Raw genomic sequence first — 15,459 nt, 5'->3', positions numbered from 1 at the left:
TGGAGGAGGAATAATGGTCTGGGGTTGTTTTTCTTAGTTCCAGTGAACGGAAACCTTAACACTACAGCATACAATGAGATTCTAGACAATTCTGTGCTTCCAACTTTGCCCTTCCCTGTTTCAGCATGACAATTGCCCCGTGCACAAAGCAAGGCGCATACTGAAATGGTTTGTCGAGATCGGTGTGGAAGAACTTGACTGGCCTGCACAGAGCCCTGACCTCAACTCCATCGAACACCTTTGGGATGAATTGGAATGCCGACTGCGAGCCAGTTCTAACGCCCAACATCTGTGCCCTCACTAATGCTCTTGTGGCTGAATGGAATCAAGTCCCCGCAGCAATGTTCCAACATCTAATGGAAAGCGTTCCCAGAAGAGCGGAGGCTGTCATAGCAGCAAAGAGGGGAACAACTCCATATTAATGCCCATGATTTTAGAATGATGTTCGACAAGCAGGTGTCCACATACTTTTGACAATGTAGTGTATCTGTCCCACTACCAATTTGGCACATACTCTACTAAAGTCTTTCCTGTTCCCTGGCCTCTACTTACTGTCCAATTCATTGTGTTGAATTATTTGAGGTCAATAATAGAAAGTGTCTAACGCTTCCATATACTTTCTTAGTTAACCTTTTACTGCAGTGGGCTAAATCAGGGTCACACAGAGTGTTTCTTGGTAGTCTTAAACAAATTTACTTTGCAACAAATGTATGCACCTCACACACATGGTTATGGCTTTAAAAAAATAAGACACCTGTACCATGTCAGATATAGAGTTGAAGTGTATAAAATGTTTCAGTTTGCAACCCAATATTACACTTTATATACATCAAAGAAGACTAAAATATAACAAAACCGTTTGACATAGAAACACCAGATTTTCGGCCTTTAAAAAAAAAAAGAAATGTTGATTAATAATGCTATTAATAAAATTCTGCCCATGAGGCCCCTTGTAATTTGACTGCAGGTAAGGGTTTTAATACTATACAAATACCAGGTTAGTACCAGCTCAAAGTACTAGCTCAAAGTACCTTCTAAAGGGGCACTACACCACTTTTTAAGGTTAAAAAGTGGTGAAGTGCCCTTCAGTACCAGCTTAAAACGGCTGTAAAATAAAGCAACTGCAGTAATACCACACAAAAAAGAGATAGTAAAATCCTCACCAAGTTTCCCACGAACAGCACCTCCTCAAAGTGCGGGGTCATGGGATAGTGCTCCATGGCCATGAACAGGGTGTTGAGGACGATGCAGACGGTGATGGCCAGGTCCACGAAGGGGTCCATGACGATCAGGTTGACAATCTCCTTGATCTTCAACCAGATGGGACAACACTCCCAGATGAGGACCATGTTGGAGAACTTATACCACCACGGTGGACAACTACGCTGAGACTCCTCCAGTTCTGAGAAAAGTGTTATAAGACACGCCAGCAAAGGAATATATCAAAAATCAAAACAATAGAAAAGTCCACAACAGTGCAAACCCTGTCCCCACCAACGTGTCCCCGCCAACGTGTCCCCGCCAACATGTCCCCGCCAACATGTCCCCGCCAACATGTCCCCACCAACATGTCCCCACCAACATGTTTCTCCAGGCAGGCTAAAGGAAATGCTTAAAGTATTTGAAAGAAAGCAAATAGTATTTGAATTAAGGTCTGCTACTGATAAATGTTACGAAATAATAATACATTCTGTATATGTGATATATAATAATATGTCTGTCATGAAGTATCTGTCAGTACAAGAATGACAATATATACACAGAGTGTACAAAACATTAGGAACACCTGCTCTTTCCATGACATAGACTGACCAGGCAATTCCAGGTGAAATCTATGATCCCTTATTGATGTCACCTGTTAAAGGATTTTTAAGCATTGAGACAATTGAGACACGGATTGTGTATGTGTGCCATTCTGAGGGTGAATGGGAAAGATAAAAGATGTAAGTGCCTTTGAATGGGGTATGGTAGTAGGTGCCAGGCGCACCAGTTTCAGTGTGTCAAGAACTGCAACGCTGCTGGGTGTTTCACACTCAACAGTTTTGCATGTGTATCAAGAATGGTCCACCACCCAAAGAACATCCAGCCAACTTGACACAAATGTGGGCAGCATCGGAGTCAACATGGGCCAGCATCCCTGTGGAACGCTTGACACCTTGTAGAGTCCATGCCTCAACGAACTGAAGCTGTTCTGAGGGCAAAAGGGAGTTCAATTCAATATTAGTAAGGTGTTCCTAATGTTTGTACATTCAGTGTAGTTAGAGATATAGGAGATTTAGAACTGTTCGTCCAATGAGCGAGCAGGGCACCTCAGTTGAGTTCCGTTTGGGGAACAAGAAAGTCTATCAATAAAAATCTGATCTGATCTACAAATAACTGTTCCTCCAAAATGAGAACCTCTAAGGTAAGAGACGGTTTAGACTAAGAAAAATATGCCTCAGGTTTGGAACTTTTTCGTTTACACTGTCAGCTGAAAACAATAGAGCATGGGAATAGCTAGTTAGTGTAGGGAGATGTAAAGTATAGTTAGTGTTGGGGCGGCAGGTAGCCTAGTGGTTAGAGCATTGGGCCAGTAACCGAAAGGTTGCTAGATCAAATCCACGAGCTGACAAGGTAAAAATATTTTGTTCTGCCCCTGAACAATGCAGTTAGTATAGGGAGATGTAGGGTGATGTGAAGTATAGTTGGTGTAGGGAGATGTATAGTTAGTGTAGGGAGATGTATAGTTAGTGTAGGGAGATGTGTAGGGAGATGTATAGTTGGTGTAGGGAGATGTATAGTTAGTGTAGGGAGATGTGTAGGGAGATGTATAGTTAGTGTAGGGAGATGTATAGTTAGTGTAGGGAGATGTGTAGGGAGATGTATAGTTAGTGTAGGGAGATGTGTAGGGAGATGTACAGTTAGTGTAGGGAGATGGGTAGGGAGATGTATAGTTGGTGTAGGGAGATGTATAGTTAGTGTAGGGAGATGTATAGTTAGTGTAGGGAGATGTATAGTTAGTGTAGGGAGATGTATAGTTAGTGTAGGGAGATGTATAGTTAGTGTAGGGAGATGTGTAGGGAGATGTATAGTTAGTGTAGGGAGATGTATAGTTAGTGTAGGGAGATGTATAGTTAGTGTAGGGAGATGTGTAGGGAGATGTATAGTTAGTGTAGGGAGATGTATAGTTAGTGTAGGGAGATGTATAGTTAGTGTAGGGAGATGTATAGTTAGTGTAGGGAGATGTATAGTTAGTGTAGGGAGATGTATAGTTAGTGTAGGGTGATGTATAGTTAGTGTAGGGAGATGTATAGTTAGTGTAGGGAGATGTATAGTTAGTGTAGGGAGATGTATAGTTAGTGTAGGGAGATGTGTAGGGAGATGTATAGTTAGTGTAGGGAGATGTATAGTTAGTGTAGGGAGATGTGTAGGGAGATGTATAGTTAGTGTAGGGAGATGTGTAGGGAGATGTATAGTTAGTGTAGGGAGATGTATAGTTAGTGTAGGGAGATGTGTAGGGAGATGTATAGTTAGTGTAGGGAGATGTGTAGGGAGATGTATAGTTAGTGTAGGGAGATGTATAGTTAGTGTAGGGAGATGTATAGTTAGTGTAGGGAGATGTGTAGGGAGATGTATAGTTAGTGTAGGGAGATGTGTAGGGAGATGTATAGTTAGTGTAGGGAGATGTATAGTTAGTGTAGGGAGATGTATAGTTAGTGTAGGGAGATGTATAGTTAGTGTAGGGAGATGTGTTGGGAGATGTATAGTTAGTGTAGGGAGATGTGTAGGGAGATGTATAGTTAGTGTAGGGAGATGTATAGTTAGTGTAGGGAGATGTGTAGGGAGATGTATAGTTAGTGTAGGGTGATGTGTTGGGAGATGTATAGTTAGTGTAGGGAGATGTGTAGGGAGATGTATAGTTAGTGTAGGGAGATGTATAGTTAGTGTAGGGAGATGTATAGTTAGTGTAGGGTGATGTATAGTTAGTGTAGGGAGATGTATAGTTAGTGTAGGGAGATGTAGGGAGATGTGTAGGGAGATGTATAGTTAGTGTATGGAGATGTATAGTTAGTGTAGGGTGATGTATAGTTAGTGTAGGGTGATGTATAGTTAGTGTAGGGAGATGTATAGTTAGTGTAGGGTGATGTATAGTTAGTGTAGGGAGATGTATAGTTAGTGTAGGGAGATGTATAGTTAGTGTAGGGAGATGTATAGTTAGTGTAGGGTGATGTATAGTTAGTGTAGGGAGATGTATAGTTAGTGTAGGGAGATGTATAGTTAGTGTAGGGAGATGTATAGTTAGTGTAGGGAGATGTATAGTTAGTGTAGGGAGATGTATAGTTAGTGTAGGGAGATGTATAGTTAGTGTAGGGAGATGTGTAGGGAGATGTATAGTTAGTGTAGGGAGATGTATAGTTAGTGTAGGGAGATGTGTAGGGAGATGTATAGTTAGTGTAGGGAGATGTGTAGGGAGATGTATAGTTAGTGTAGGGAGATGTATAGTTAGTGTAGGGAGATGTGTAGGGAGATGTATAGTTAGTGTAGGGAGATGTGTAGGGAGATGTATAGTTAGTGTAGGGAGATGTATAGTTAGTGTAGGGAGATGTATAGTTAGTGTAGGGAGATGTGTAGGGAGATGTATAGTTAGTGTAGGGAGATGTGTAGGGAGATGTATAGTTAGTGTAGGGAGATGTATAGTTAGTGTAGGGAGATGTATAGTTAGTGTAGGGAGATGTATAGTTAGTGTAGGGAGATGTGTTGGGAGATGTATAGTTAGTGTAGGGAGATGTGTAGGGAGATGTATAGTTAGTGTAGGGAGATGTATAGTTAGTGTAGGGAGATGTGTAGGGAGATGTATAGTTAGTGTAGGGTGATGTGTTGGGAGATGTATAGTTAGTGTAGGGAGATGTGTAGGGAGATGTATAGTTAGTGTAGGGAGATGTATATTTAGTGTAGGGAGATGTATAGTTAGTGTAGGGTGATGTATAGTTAGTGTAGGGAGATGTATAGTTAGTGTAGGGAGATGTAGGGAGATGTGTAGGGAGATGTATAGTTAGTGTATGGAGATGTATAGTTAGTGTAGGGTGATGTATAGTTAGTGTAGGGTGATGTATAGTTAGTGTAGGGAGATGTATAGTTAGTGTAGGGTGATGTATAGTTAGTGTAGGGAGATGTATAGTTAGTGTAGGGAGATGTATAGTTAGTGTAGGGAGATGTATAGTTAGTGTAGGGTGATGTATAGTTAGTGTAGGGAGATGTATAGTTAGTGTAGGGAGATGTATAGTTAGTGTAGGGAGATGTATAGTTAGTGTAGGGAGATGTATAGTTAGTGTAGGGAGATGTATAGTTAGTGTAGGGAGATGTATAGTTAGTGTAGGGTGATGTATAGTTAGTGTAGGGAGATGTATAGTTAGTGTAGGGAGATGTATAGTTAGTGTATGGAGATGTATAGTTAGTGTAGGGAGATGTATAGTTAGTGTAGGGAGATGTGTAGGGAGATGTATAGTTAGTGTAGGGTGATGTATAGTTAGTGTAGGGAGATGTATAGTTAGTGTATGGAGATGTATAGTTAGTGTAGGGAGATGTATAGTTAGTGTATGGAGATGTATAGTTAGAGTAGGGAGATGTGTAGGGAGATGTATAGTTAGTGTAGGGAGATGTGTAGGGAGATGTATAGTTAGTGTAGGGAGATGTGTAGGGAGATGTATAGTTAGTGTAGGGAGATGTATAGTTAGTGTAGAGAGATGTGTAGGGAGATGTATAGTTAGTGTAGAGAGATGTGTAGGGAGATGTATAGTTAGTGTAAGGAGATGTATAGTTAGTGTAGGGAGATGTATAGTTAGTGTAGGGAGATGTGTTGGGAGATGTATAGTTAGTGTAGGGAGATGTGTAGGGAGATGTATAGTTAGTGTAGGGAGATGTATAGTTAGTGTAGGGAGATGTGTAGGGAGATGTATAGTTAGTGTAGGGTGATGTGTTGGGAGATGTATAGTTAGTGTAGGGAGATGTGTAGGGAGATGTATAGTTAGTGTAGGGAGATGTATAGTTAGTGTAGGGAGATGTATAGTTAGTGTAGGGAGATGTATAGTTAGTGTAGGGTGATGTATAGTTAGTGTAGGGAGATGTATAGTTAGTGTAGGGAGATGTGTAGGGAGATGTATAGTTAGTGTAGGGAGATGTATAGTTAGTGTAGGGAGATGTATAGTTAGTGTAGGGAGATGTATAGTTAGTGTAGGGTGATGTATAGTTAGTGTAGGGAGATGTATAGTTAGTGCAGGGAGATGTATAGTTAGTGTAGGGAGATGTATAGTTAGTGTATGGAGATGTATAGTTAGTGTAGGGTGATGTATAGTTAGTGTAGGGTGATGTATAGTTAGTGTAGGGAGATGTATAGTTAGTGTAGGGAGATGTATAGTTAGTGTAGGGAGATGTATAGTTAGTGTAGGGAGATGTATAGTTAGTGTAGGGAGATGTATAGTTAGTGTAGGGTGATGTATAGTTAGTGTAGGGAGATGTATAGTTAGTGTATGGAGATGTATAGTTAGTGTAGGGTGATGTATAGTTAGTGTAGGGAGATGTATAGTTAGTGTAGGGAGATGTATAGTTAGTGTAGGGAGATGTATAGTTAGTGTAGGGAGATGTATAGTTAGTGTAGGGAGATGTATAGTTAGTGTAGGGAGATGTATAGTTAGTGTAGGGTGATGTATAGTTAGTGTAGGGAGATGTATAGTTAGTGTAGGGAGATGTATAGTTAGTGTATGGAGATGTATAGTTAGTGTAGGGAGATGTATAGTTAGTGTAGGGAGATGTGTAGGGAGATGTATAGTTAGTGTAGGGTGATGTATAGTTAGTGTAGGGAGATGTATAGTTAGTGTATGGAGATGTATAGTTAGAGTAGGGAGATGTGTAGGGTGATGTATAGTTAGTGTAGGGTGATGTATAGTTAGTGTAGGGTGATGTATAGTTAGTGTAGGGAGATGTATAGTTAGTGTAGGGAGATGTATAGTTAGAGTAGGGAGATGTGTAGGGAGATGTATAGTTAGTGTAGGGAGATGTGTAGGGAGATGTATAGTTAGTGTAGAGAGATGTGTAGGGAGATGTATAGTTAGTGTAGAGAGATGTGTAGGGAGATGTATAGTTAGTGTAGAGAGATGTGTAGGGAGATGTATAGTTAGTGTAGGGAGATGTATAGTTAGTGTAGGGAGATGTATAGTTAGTGTAGGGTAATGTATAGTTAGTGTAGAGAGATGTATAGTTAGTGTAGGGAGATGTGTAGGGAGATGTATAGTTAGTGTAGGGAGATGTATAGTTAGTGTAGGGAGATGTGTAGGGAGATGTATAGTTAGTGTAGGGAGATGTATAGTTAGTGTAGGGAGATGTATAGTTAGTGTAGGGAGATGTGTAGGGAGATGTATAGTTAGTCTAGGGTAATGTATAGTTAGTGTAGGGAGATGTATAGTTAGTGTAGGGAGATGTATAGTTAGTGTAGGGAGATGTATATTTAGTGTAGGGTGATGTGTAGGGAGATGTGTAGGGAGATATATAGTTAGTGTAGAGAGATGTATAGTTAGTGTAGGGAGATGTGTAGAGAGATGTATAGTTAGTGTAGGGAGATGTATAGTTAGTGTAGGGAGATGTATAGTTAGTGTAGGAAGATGTATAGTTAGTGTAGAGAGATGTATAGTTAGTGTAGAAAGATGTGTAGGGAGATGTGTAGGGAGATGTATAGTTAGTGTAGGGAGATGTATAGTTAGTGTAGAAAGATGTGTAGGGAGATGTGTAGGGAGATGTATAGTTAGTGTAGGGAGATGTGTAGGGAGATGTATAGTTAGTGTAGGGAGATGTGTAGGGAGATGTATAGTTAGTGTAGGGAGATGTGTAGGGAGATGTATAGTTAGTGTAGGGTAATGTATAGTTAGTGTAGGGACATGTATAGTTTGTGTAGGGAGATGTATAGTTAGTGTAGGGAGATGTATAGTTAGTGTAGGGAGATGTATAGTTAGTGTAGGGTGATGTGTAGGGAGATGTATAGTTAGTGTAGGGTGATGTGTAGGGAGATGTATAGTTAGTGTAGGGAGATGTGTAGGGAGATGTATAGTTAGTGTAGGGTGATGTATAGTTAGTGTAGGGTGATGTATAGTTTGTGTAGGGAGATGTATAGTTAGTGTAGGGAGATGTATAGTTAGTGTAGGGTGATGTGTAGGGAGATGTATAGTTAGTGTAGGGAGATGTGTAGGGAGATGTATAGTTAGTGTAGGGAGATGTATAGTTAGTGTAGGGTGATGTGTAGGGAGATGTGTAGGGAGATGTATAGTTAGTGTAGGGAGATGTGTAGGGAGATGTATAGTTAGTGTAGGGTAATGTATAGTTAGTGTAGGGACATGTATAGTTTGTGTAGGGAGATGTATAGTTAGTGTAGGGAGATGTATAGTTAGTGTAGGGAGATGTATAGTTAGTGTAGGGTGATGTGTAGGGAGATGTATAGTTAGTGTAGGGAGATGTGTAGGGAGATGTATAGTTAGTGTAGGGTGATGTATAGTTAGTGTAGGGTGATGTATAGTTTGTGTAGGGAGATGTATAGTTAGTGTAGGGAGATGTATAGTTAGTGTAGGGTGATGTGTAGGGAGATGTATAGTTAGTGTAGGGAGATGTGTAGGGAGATGTATAGTTAGTGTAGGGAGATGTGTAGGGAGATGTATAGTTAGTGTAGGGAGATGTATAGTTAGTGTAGGGAGATGTATAGTTAGTGTAGGGAGATGTGTAGGGAGATGTATAGTTAGTGTAGGGAGATGTATAGTTAGTGTAGGGAGATGGGTAGGGAGATGTATAGTTAGTGTAGGGTGATGTATAGTTAGTGTAGGGTGATGTATAGTTAGTGTAGGGAGATGTGTAGAGGCAGTACCCTCTGCTAGTGTGTTGGTGATGACGCTCATGACACTGTTGGCCCGCTCTTTCCTTCCGAAGGAGGTATTGAGCTGGTCCATAGACACCATCAGGGAACCAGACAGCTTCTTCTTCACCTCAACCTCAGTAGTGGGCTGCCAGGAGGAAGAAGAAGAATCAAGCACTAATGGTAGTCAAACCATGAACACCACCACACAGCGCCATCGCTGGCCAGGGAGGGAAGTGCACTTGTAACAAGATTGGATTAGATTGGACAGAAGGGTGGGATAAATTGTAAATTGGTAAATTTTTGTTTGGCATACATGGTAGTAATGTAGTTCTCTTGTTGTCGATGGATGCTGATGGTAGGGAGAGTATATTGTCTAGAAACATGCAGGTCATTCACAGCCAGAGTGAGAGCAGCAGTTTAGGGAAATTTGACCTTACAGTGATTACATAAAACTTGAATATTTGAATACTCAGAAATTGAGCAGGGATGTGTTTTGTATGTGTGTGTATGTATGTACAGTATTCACAGTGTGACTTACCTATTCTCTGAACCAACCATTACTCCTGTACCCTGCCTAAATGTGCCAATCCTGTCACTATATTTCACCCCTCTAACCATTCTCCTATCCTTAACGTATTTTTTGACTCTAGAATATCACCTTCAAGTCCTGTAACAAATCCTGTAGCATTTGAAGAGAACGTAAAGGGAAGAGTTGTCTGGTTGCCGTAGAGAACATTAGGGGCAACATTATTGGGATTGAGGTCCGTTCCAGTCGGCATGCATTGAGCATGCACCAAGTCAAAGAGAAGGAGAGGATAGGTTAGTAGATCACTAGATAGATCACTAGTAGATCACTAGTAGATCATCTAGTAGTCACTGGATGCATAGTTATCATGCTGGTTAAGTTAAAACACTGTACAAGACCTGTAGAAGGGCCAGGTCAAACTACCATGCTGCTTACTAGCAAGAGAGAAACATTGGTTTGACTTTTTTGTTTGGTTTGGTTTGTTCACAGCGGATTGTTTGAAAAGGAAGGGACTATTTTTGGCTATTTTGAAGGGGTTTTTACTTACTTTTTTACTTACAATGACTGTGATATATGGTTGTTTTTACCTACTGTATTTTAGTTGAATGTCGCCCTAAGATAAGATAGTTTGCTAAATTAGTACAATGTTAAAGGACTAGTTCAAGATTTTGGCAATTAAGCCCTTTTCTATTTACCCAGAGTCAGATGAACTCATGGATATCATTTGTATGTCCCTGTGTGCAGTTTGAAGGAAGTTGAAGGCAGTTTCTAGAGCCAATACTAACGTTAGCGCAATGGCTGGAAGTCTACAGGAGCAAGGGCTTGATTGCCAAAATCTCAAACTATCCCTTTAATGTCAATGTAACGTCACACTGTTTGGGGTGAGGATATTAAAACGTTGAGATATAAAACAACAGTATGTTGTAAGTCACTGAAAAACCCAGTTATAAAGTAACAATAAGAACCTTTTTTTCTGATGAACTAAAGTTTCTCTATTTTGCTTCTTTGGCTAGTGTTGGGGTGCAGCATAGCGTACACGACATACTAGGTAGCAGGGGAGGAGGGCGAGCGCAGATAGCGCAGACATACGGACTTGCAAAGAAGAAAGTTGAGAAGAGAGAGAGAGAGAGAAAGAGAATAGGATATAGAGAGAGAGTAAGATAGAGAAAGAGAGAAAGAGAATAAGATAGAGAGAGAGAGAAAGAGAGAGAAAGAGAATAAGATAGAGAGAAAGATAGAGAAAGATAGAGCAAGAGAGAATAAGATAGAAAAAGAGAGAGATAATAAGATAGAGAAAGACAGAGAAAGAGAGTAAGATAAGGAGAAAGAGAAAGAGAGAATAAGATAGAGAGAGTAAGATAGAGAGAGTAAGATAGAGAAAGAGAGTAAGAGAGAGAGAGAAAGCGAGAAAGAGAGAGAAAGAGAGAGTAAGATAGAGAAAGCGAGAGAGAAAGAGAGTAAGAGAGAGAGATAGATGAAAGATAGATAGAGAAAGAGGGGGCCATGCCTAGATGGGTCTGAGTACTCATTGACTTCCTTACACTGTCGTCACCAGATGCCTTATCTATTTTCACCTCAGGCAGAAGGCGTCCCCCGGTCCCCGGACTGATCAGAGACACCACGCCGTTGCAGTCCACCGTGGAGTTCCTCTTCCCACCACCGTGGTGGTAGCCCGTGTAGCTGCACCGCCGGTACGGGCTGAACCGGGGGCCCCGCCTCTCCTCGCACTCCTCCACCATGCTGTGCTCGTCGTCGGCGAACTCGTTCTCCGAGCCCACGCCCTTGAAGCTGAAGATGCTGCTCTTGCTGTTGTGCCTCGACAGAAACGGTGAGCCGGGGATACTGAGAAGGGACTGCAGGGGACAGGGAAATAAGGAGAGGAAATAAGGAAAGGAGAAAAGTGAGTGATTGAAATTGATATAGTTGTAACACAAATCACGTCATAGTGCTGAAGGTCATGAGTTCAATCCCCACAACCACCTACGCTACTTTCTCCTCCTGCCTTTCTCTCCACCTCTATTTCTTTCATTTCTAAATTAAGTTTCATTTCAAAATGCAATATAGCCATTTTCAGAAATGTTTGTAAATTTACACAAATGAAAACACATCTTGTGAAAGAGACGGAGCTATAATTTGTTCATCTTACCATCACATGGGCTAGTGAAAAGACACCAATGATTTTTTTAAAATATATTAGAAGGTAATCTTATTTTAGATTGACAAATAATCATGTTTTGTGGCAAAACGCTATATATCCACCCCAAACAATCAAACTGCAATAGAAAAAGTATCCCGACTAGGTTTTAAACAGTTACATGTAATAAGGTATCGATACATCAATAAATACATTTTAAAAGAATCCAATTGTTTCAACTATATTGTGCAAATAGCCTATCACATAGCCAATGTGGAACGTTTTTTGAGGGGACAGTTTTTTTAGTTTGATTATATACACTTTAAGTAAGGAAGGATTTAAAGAATAATTAGAAAGTCAAGGATGGATTGATTCTTATTGTTGGAGTGACTCAGCCCGCTGACATAGCCCTCTGTAGGTTTACAGACAGTAGCCTATTATGTTTTCCCGTTGCAGGATCTTGGCTCTCTTCTTTTCATGAGCTTGTTTAATTAAAAAGTTTCCTCTTTCGGCCAACAGGAACAGATATCACAGGCTCCAAAGTGTTGAAGGGATCCATAATAATCAAAAGGTCCACTACACTCAAGAGGCCAAAGATAACGTAGTGCTAGGTAGCCAGCGTGCCAACAGCTGAGAATGACAGCTGTCTATCTCTGCATCTGGCTGACTAAGTCAGGGGTTAGCCTAAATGAATAAGATAAGGTTCTTATTAAACCTAACTTATGACTGAACAGACAAATAGAATAGAAATTATTCCCTAAATGACTCACTTTAGCGCTAGCGACAAAAACCAAATGGAACATTTCATGCATCTGGACAGTGGATATAGCCAGAGCCATTTATTTAGAGAGTTGGGCAAACTTAAACAATTTGGATTCACAGACTTCACCATTCCTTCACCTCTGATGAATATAACAGGAAATCTGTTTGATCACAATGCACTGTAAAATCATTCTGGCTATGGATACGGAGAACATCAACAGCACAGAGAATATACCCATTGGACTTATGAGTTTACCTCATATTTAGATTTTTTTATTCTGCTTTGCCACTAAAATCATAATAAACACGGAGAACTAAAATCTTGTGTTGTTGTTGTTATTGTTATGTGTATTGTTATTATTAATAATAGGGGACGGGGGGGGGGGGGGGTAGTTAAATAATCAACCCCAAAAGGTTCTTCAAAAGGTTCTTTGAGGATCCATTAAAAGGGGTTCTTTGAAGAACTTATAGGTGTTCCCTCACAGTTTCAATTTGAAGAGCTTATAGGTGTTCCCTCACAGTTTCAATTTGAAGAGCTTATAGGGGTTCACTCACAGTTTCAATTTGAAGAGCTTATAGGGGTTCCCTCACAGTTTCAATTTGAAGAGCTTATAGGGGTTCCCTCACAGTTTCAATTTGAAGAGCTTATAGGGGTTCCCTCACAGTTTCAATTTGAAGAGCTTATAGGGGTTCCCTCACAGTTTCAATTTGAAGAGCTTATAGGGGTTCCCTCACAGTTTCAATTTGAAGAGCTTATAGGGGTTCCCTCACAGTTTCAATTTGAAGAGCTTATAGGGGTTCCCTCACAGTTTCAATTTGAAGAGCTTATAGGGGTTCCCTCACAGTTTCAATTTGAAGAGCTTATAGGTGTTCCCTCACAGTTTCAATTTGAAGAGCTTATAGGGGTTCCCTCACAGTTTCAATTTGAAGAGCTTATAGGTGTTCCCTCACAGTTTCAATTTGAAGAACCCCTAAAGGACACTCCAGGAACCTTTTTAGAGTGTACCAGTATCGCAGTATTTTTTTACATGGCAAAAATGAAAAGATGAAGCAGAACAAACTCTTTGGTCCTTTAAAAACCTTCTGAATGTAAAATATTGTGTTATAGCTTGGAAAATAAATACATGTGACTGCATGACAACATAATGATGTTTGTTTCTAACATCAGGGCTGTTTTCCTAAAGAAGTTAAACCCGCTTTGTGTTTTCTTTTCTTCCCATGATGCTAATGAGTATTGCAATACTGATATCGTTCTGCCCCTAAGTAACAGTACAATATGAAAGCCCCCAGAACAAAATAACACTCTTCCATAATGAAACATTAATGTATTCACTGTTAATAATTCAAGCCAAGGATGAATGCTGCTGTATCTTTAGCTACAACTGTATCTGTGGTTGAAGCCCTGCTACTCTGTGGTTGAAGCCCTGCTACTCTGTGGTTGAAGCCCTGCTACTCTGTGGTTGAAGCCCTGTTACTCTGTGGTTGAAGCCCTGTTACTCTGTGGTTGAAGCCCTGCTACTCTGTGGTTGAAGCCCTGTTACTCTGTGGTTGAAGCCCTGTTACTCTGTGGTTGAAGCCCTGTTACTCTGTGGTTGAAGCCCTGTTACTCTGTGGTTGAAGCCCTGCTACTCTGTGGTTGAAGCCCTGCTACTCTGTGGTTGAAGCCCTGTTACTCTGTGGTTGAAGCCCTGCTACTCTGTGGTTGAAGCCCTGTTACTCTGTGGTTGAAGCCCTGTTACTCTGTGGTTGAAGCCCTGTTACTCTGTGGTTGAAGCCCTGCTACAAAGCTACAAATAGTCTTTATCTGAAACCAAACCCTGATGTTTAAATTTACTTAGAAGGGAACTGAAATAATTTTGAACATTGGAGTGTCAATATGTGACCTCAAATGGAAACATTAATAACTACCTGTTATTTATTCCTATTCCATCTTCCTCCAGGAATGCATTGCACAGTGACAAACAGTGACCTTTGACACTGGTCCTCTCACCTGGTTCATGATGGAAGACTTGCGGCCTAGACGGTTGTCAGGGAAACGGAAGCGGCTCTTCTTACTGCCGTCGTCCGACTCAGACTTGACGAACTTCTCACAGTCCCCCTTCTCCTCCCTCTGCGACTGCTCTTTCTGGCGCCACTTCTTCTTGCGGTTGCGCCGCTCCTTGGCGCTCTTGGAGCTGAGCTTGGACATCTCTGACGAGCTACAGGACAGGGTCCCCCCGCCGTCGTCATCCCCTACGTCCTCCGACACCGTGCCTGCCGACGTCGCCATGGCGTTGGCCTATCGCAAACCGCCACACCGGGAGAGAGAGTGAGAAAAACACCTGCGTGTCCATTCCCACTGAAGTCTCATTTATACCTTATGCAAATACACAATGCATTTAGCTAGCTACGCAAAAATAGCAATCCTGCGTAGTTGTATCGAGATACAAATTGCGGGGCTGCATCTGCACTTGACTTACTTGGGGCTGTGCAAGTTTGCATATTTTTGCTAAGCAAGTACGCAGAACAGCCATTTTGCATAGCTTGTCTTCAAAGGCATGGCTGTACAGCTTATATCAGGCTAAACAGACTTAAACTAGCCATATGTGACAGACAAGGTTCCAACCCCAGTTTGCTGTGAGCCAAAAGAGTGCATTAGCCCGCTAAGCCAAAGCCTAGGCATTGACTCAGGAAGCCCATGCAAATCTTCAGGTCTCAGGCAAGGTTACTCACCTCCGTCACAAACACAGTGAGGTATAGGAGCACGGTAACAAACACGGCTCCACTGTTTACATTAGACACAACAGATTTAAACCAAACAGACAGTCAAGGATAGGAGTGGAGTATAGTAAGCACAGACAGTAAAGAGACAAGCACATAAAGTATACACAGACAGACAGACAGACAGACAGACAGACAGACAGACAGACAGACAGACAGACAGACAGACAGACAGACAGACAGACAGACAGACAGACAGACAGACAGACAGACAGACAGACAGACAGACACTGACCTGTGCGGCCTCCTGCAGAGACAGTGACAACAAAGACAAAGAAACAAACAAATATGACATTTACAGTGTATGGTCACAAAGAATGCATCTGAAATGGCACCCCTTTCCCTAGACATAGTGCACTACCTGGTCAAAAGTCCACTATAAAGTCTATTGGGGAAAAGGTCCCA

The 15,459-nt window shown here is 41.2% G+C and overlaps 1 protein-coding gene across 4 annotated transcripts in view; it reads right to left on the bottom strand.

Moving 5' to 3' along the window:
- The window catches only part of scn8aa (sodium channel, voltage gated, type VIII, alpha subunit a), a 117,867-nt gene that overhangs the window by 51,087 nt on the left and 51,321 nt on the right, over positions 1-15,459 (bottom strand). Inside the window, exons 11-15 of one of the 4 annotated variants that reach the window (XM_029718577.1) lie at positions 15,290-15,301; positions 14,285-14,572; positions 10,940-11,251; positions 8,882-9,017; positions 1,164-1,402 (exon numbers count right to left, since the gene is read on the bottom strand). In XM_029718577.1, coding sequence (XP_029574437.1) covers positions 1,164-1,402; positions 8,882-9,017; positions 10,940-11,251; positions 14,285-14,572; positions 15,290-15,301 — 987 coding nt within the window. The remainder of the gene's footprint in view (positions 1-1,163; positions 1,403-8,881; positions 9,018-10,939; positions 11,252-14,284; positions 14,573-15,289; positions 15,302-15,459) is intronic. The other 3 variants (XM_029718580.1, XM_029718578.1, XM_029718581.1) reach the window with 3 other exon arrangements.

This window comes from Salmo trutta, chromosome 28 (genome assembly GCF_901001165.1).
Source record: "Salmo trutta chromosome 28, fSalTru1.1, whole genome shotgun sequence".
NCBI lineage: Eukaryota > Metazoa > Chordata > Actinopteri > Salmoniformes > Salmonidae > Salmo > Salmo trutta.
This window is presented reverse-complemented; position numbering and strand designations above follow the sequence as displayed.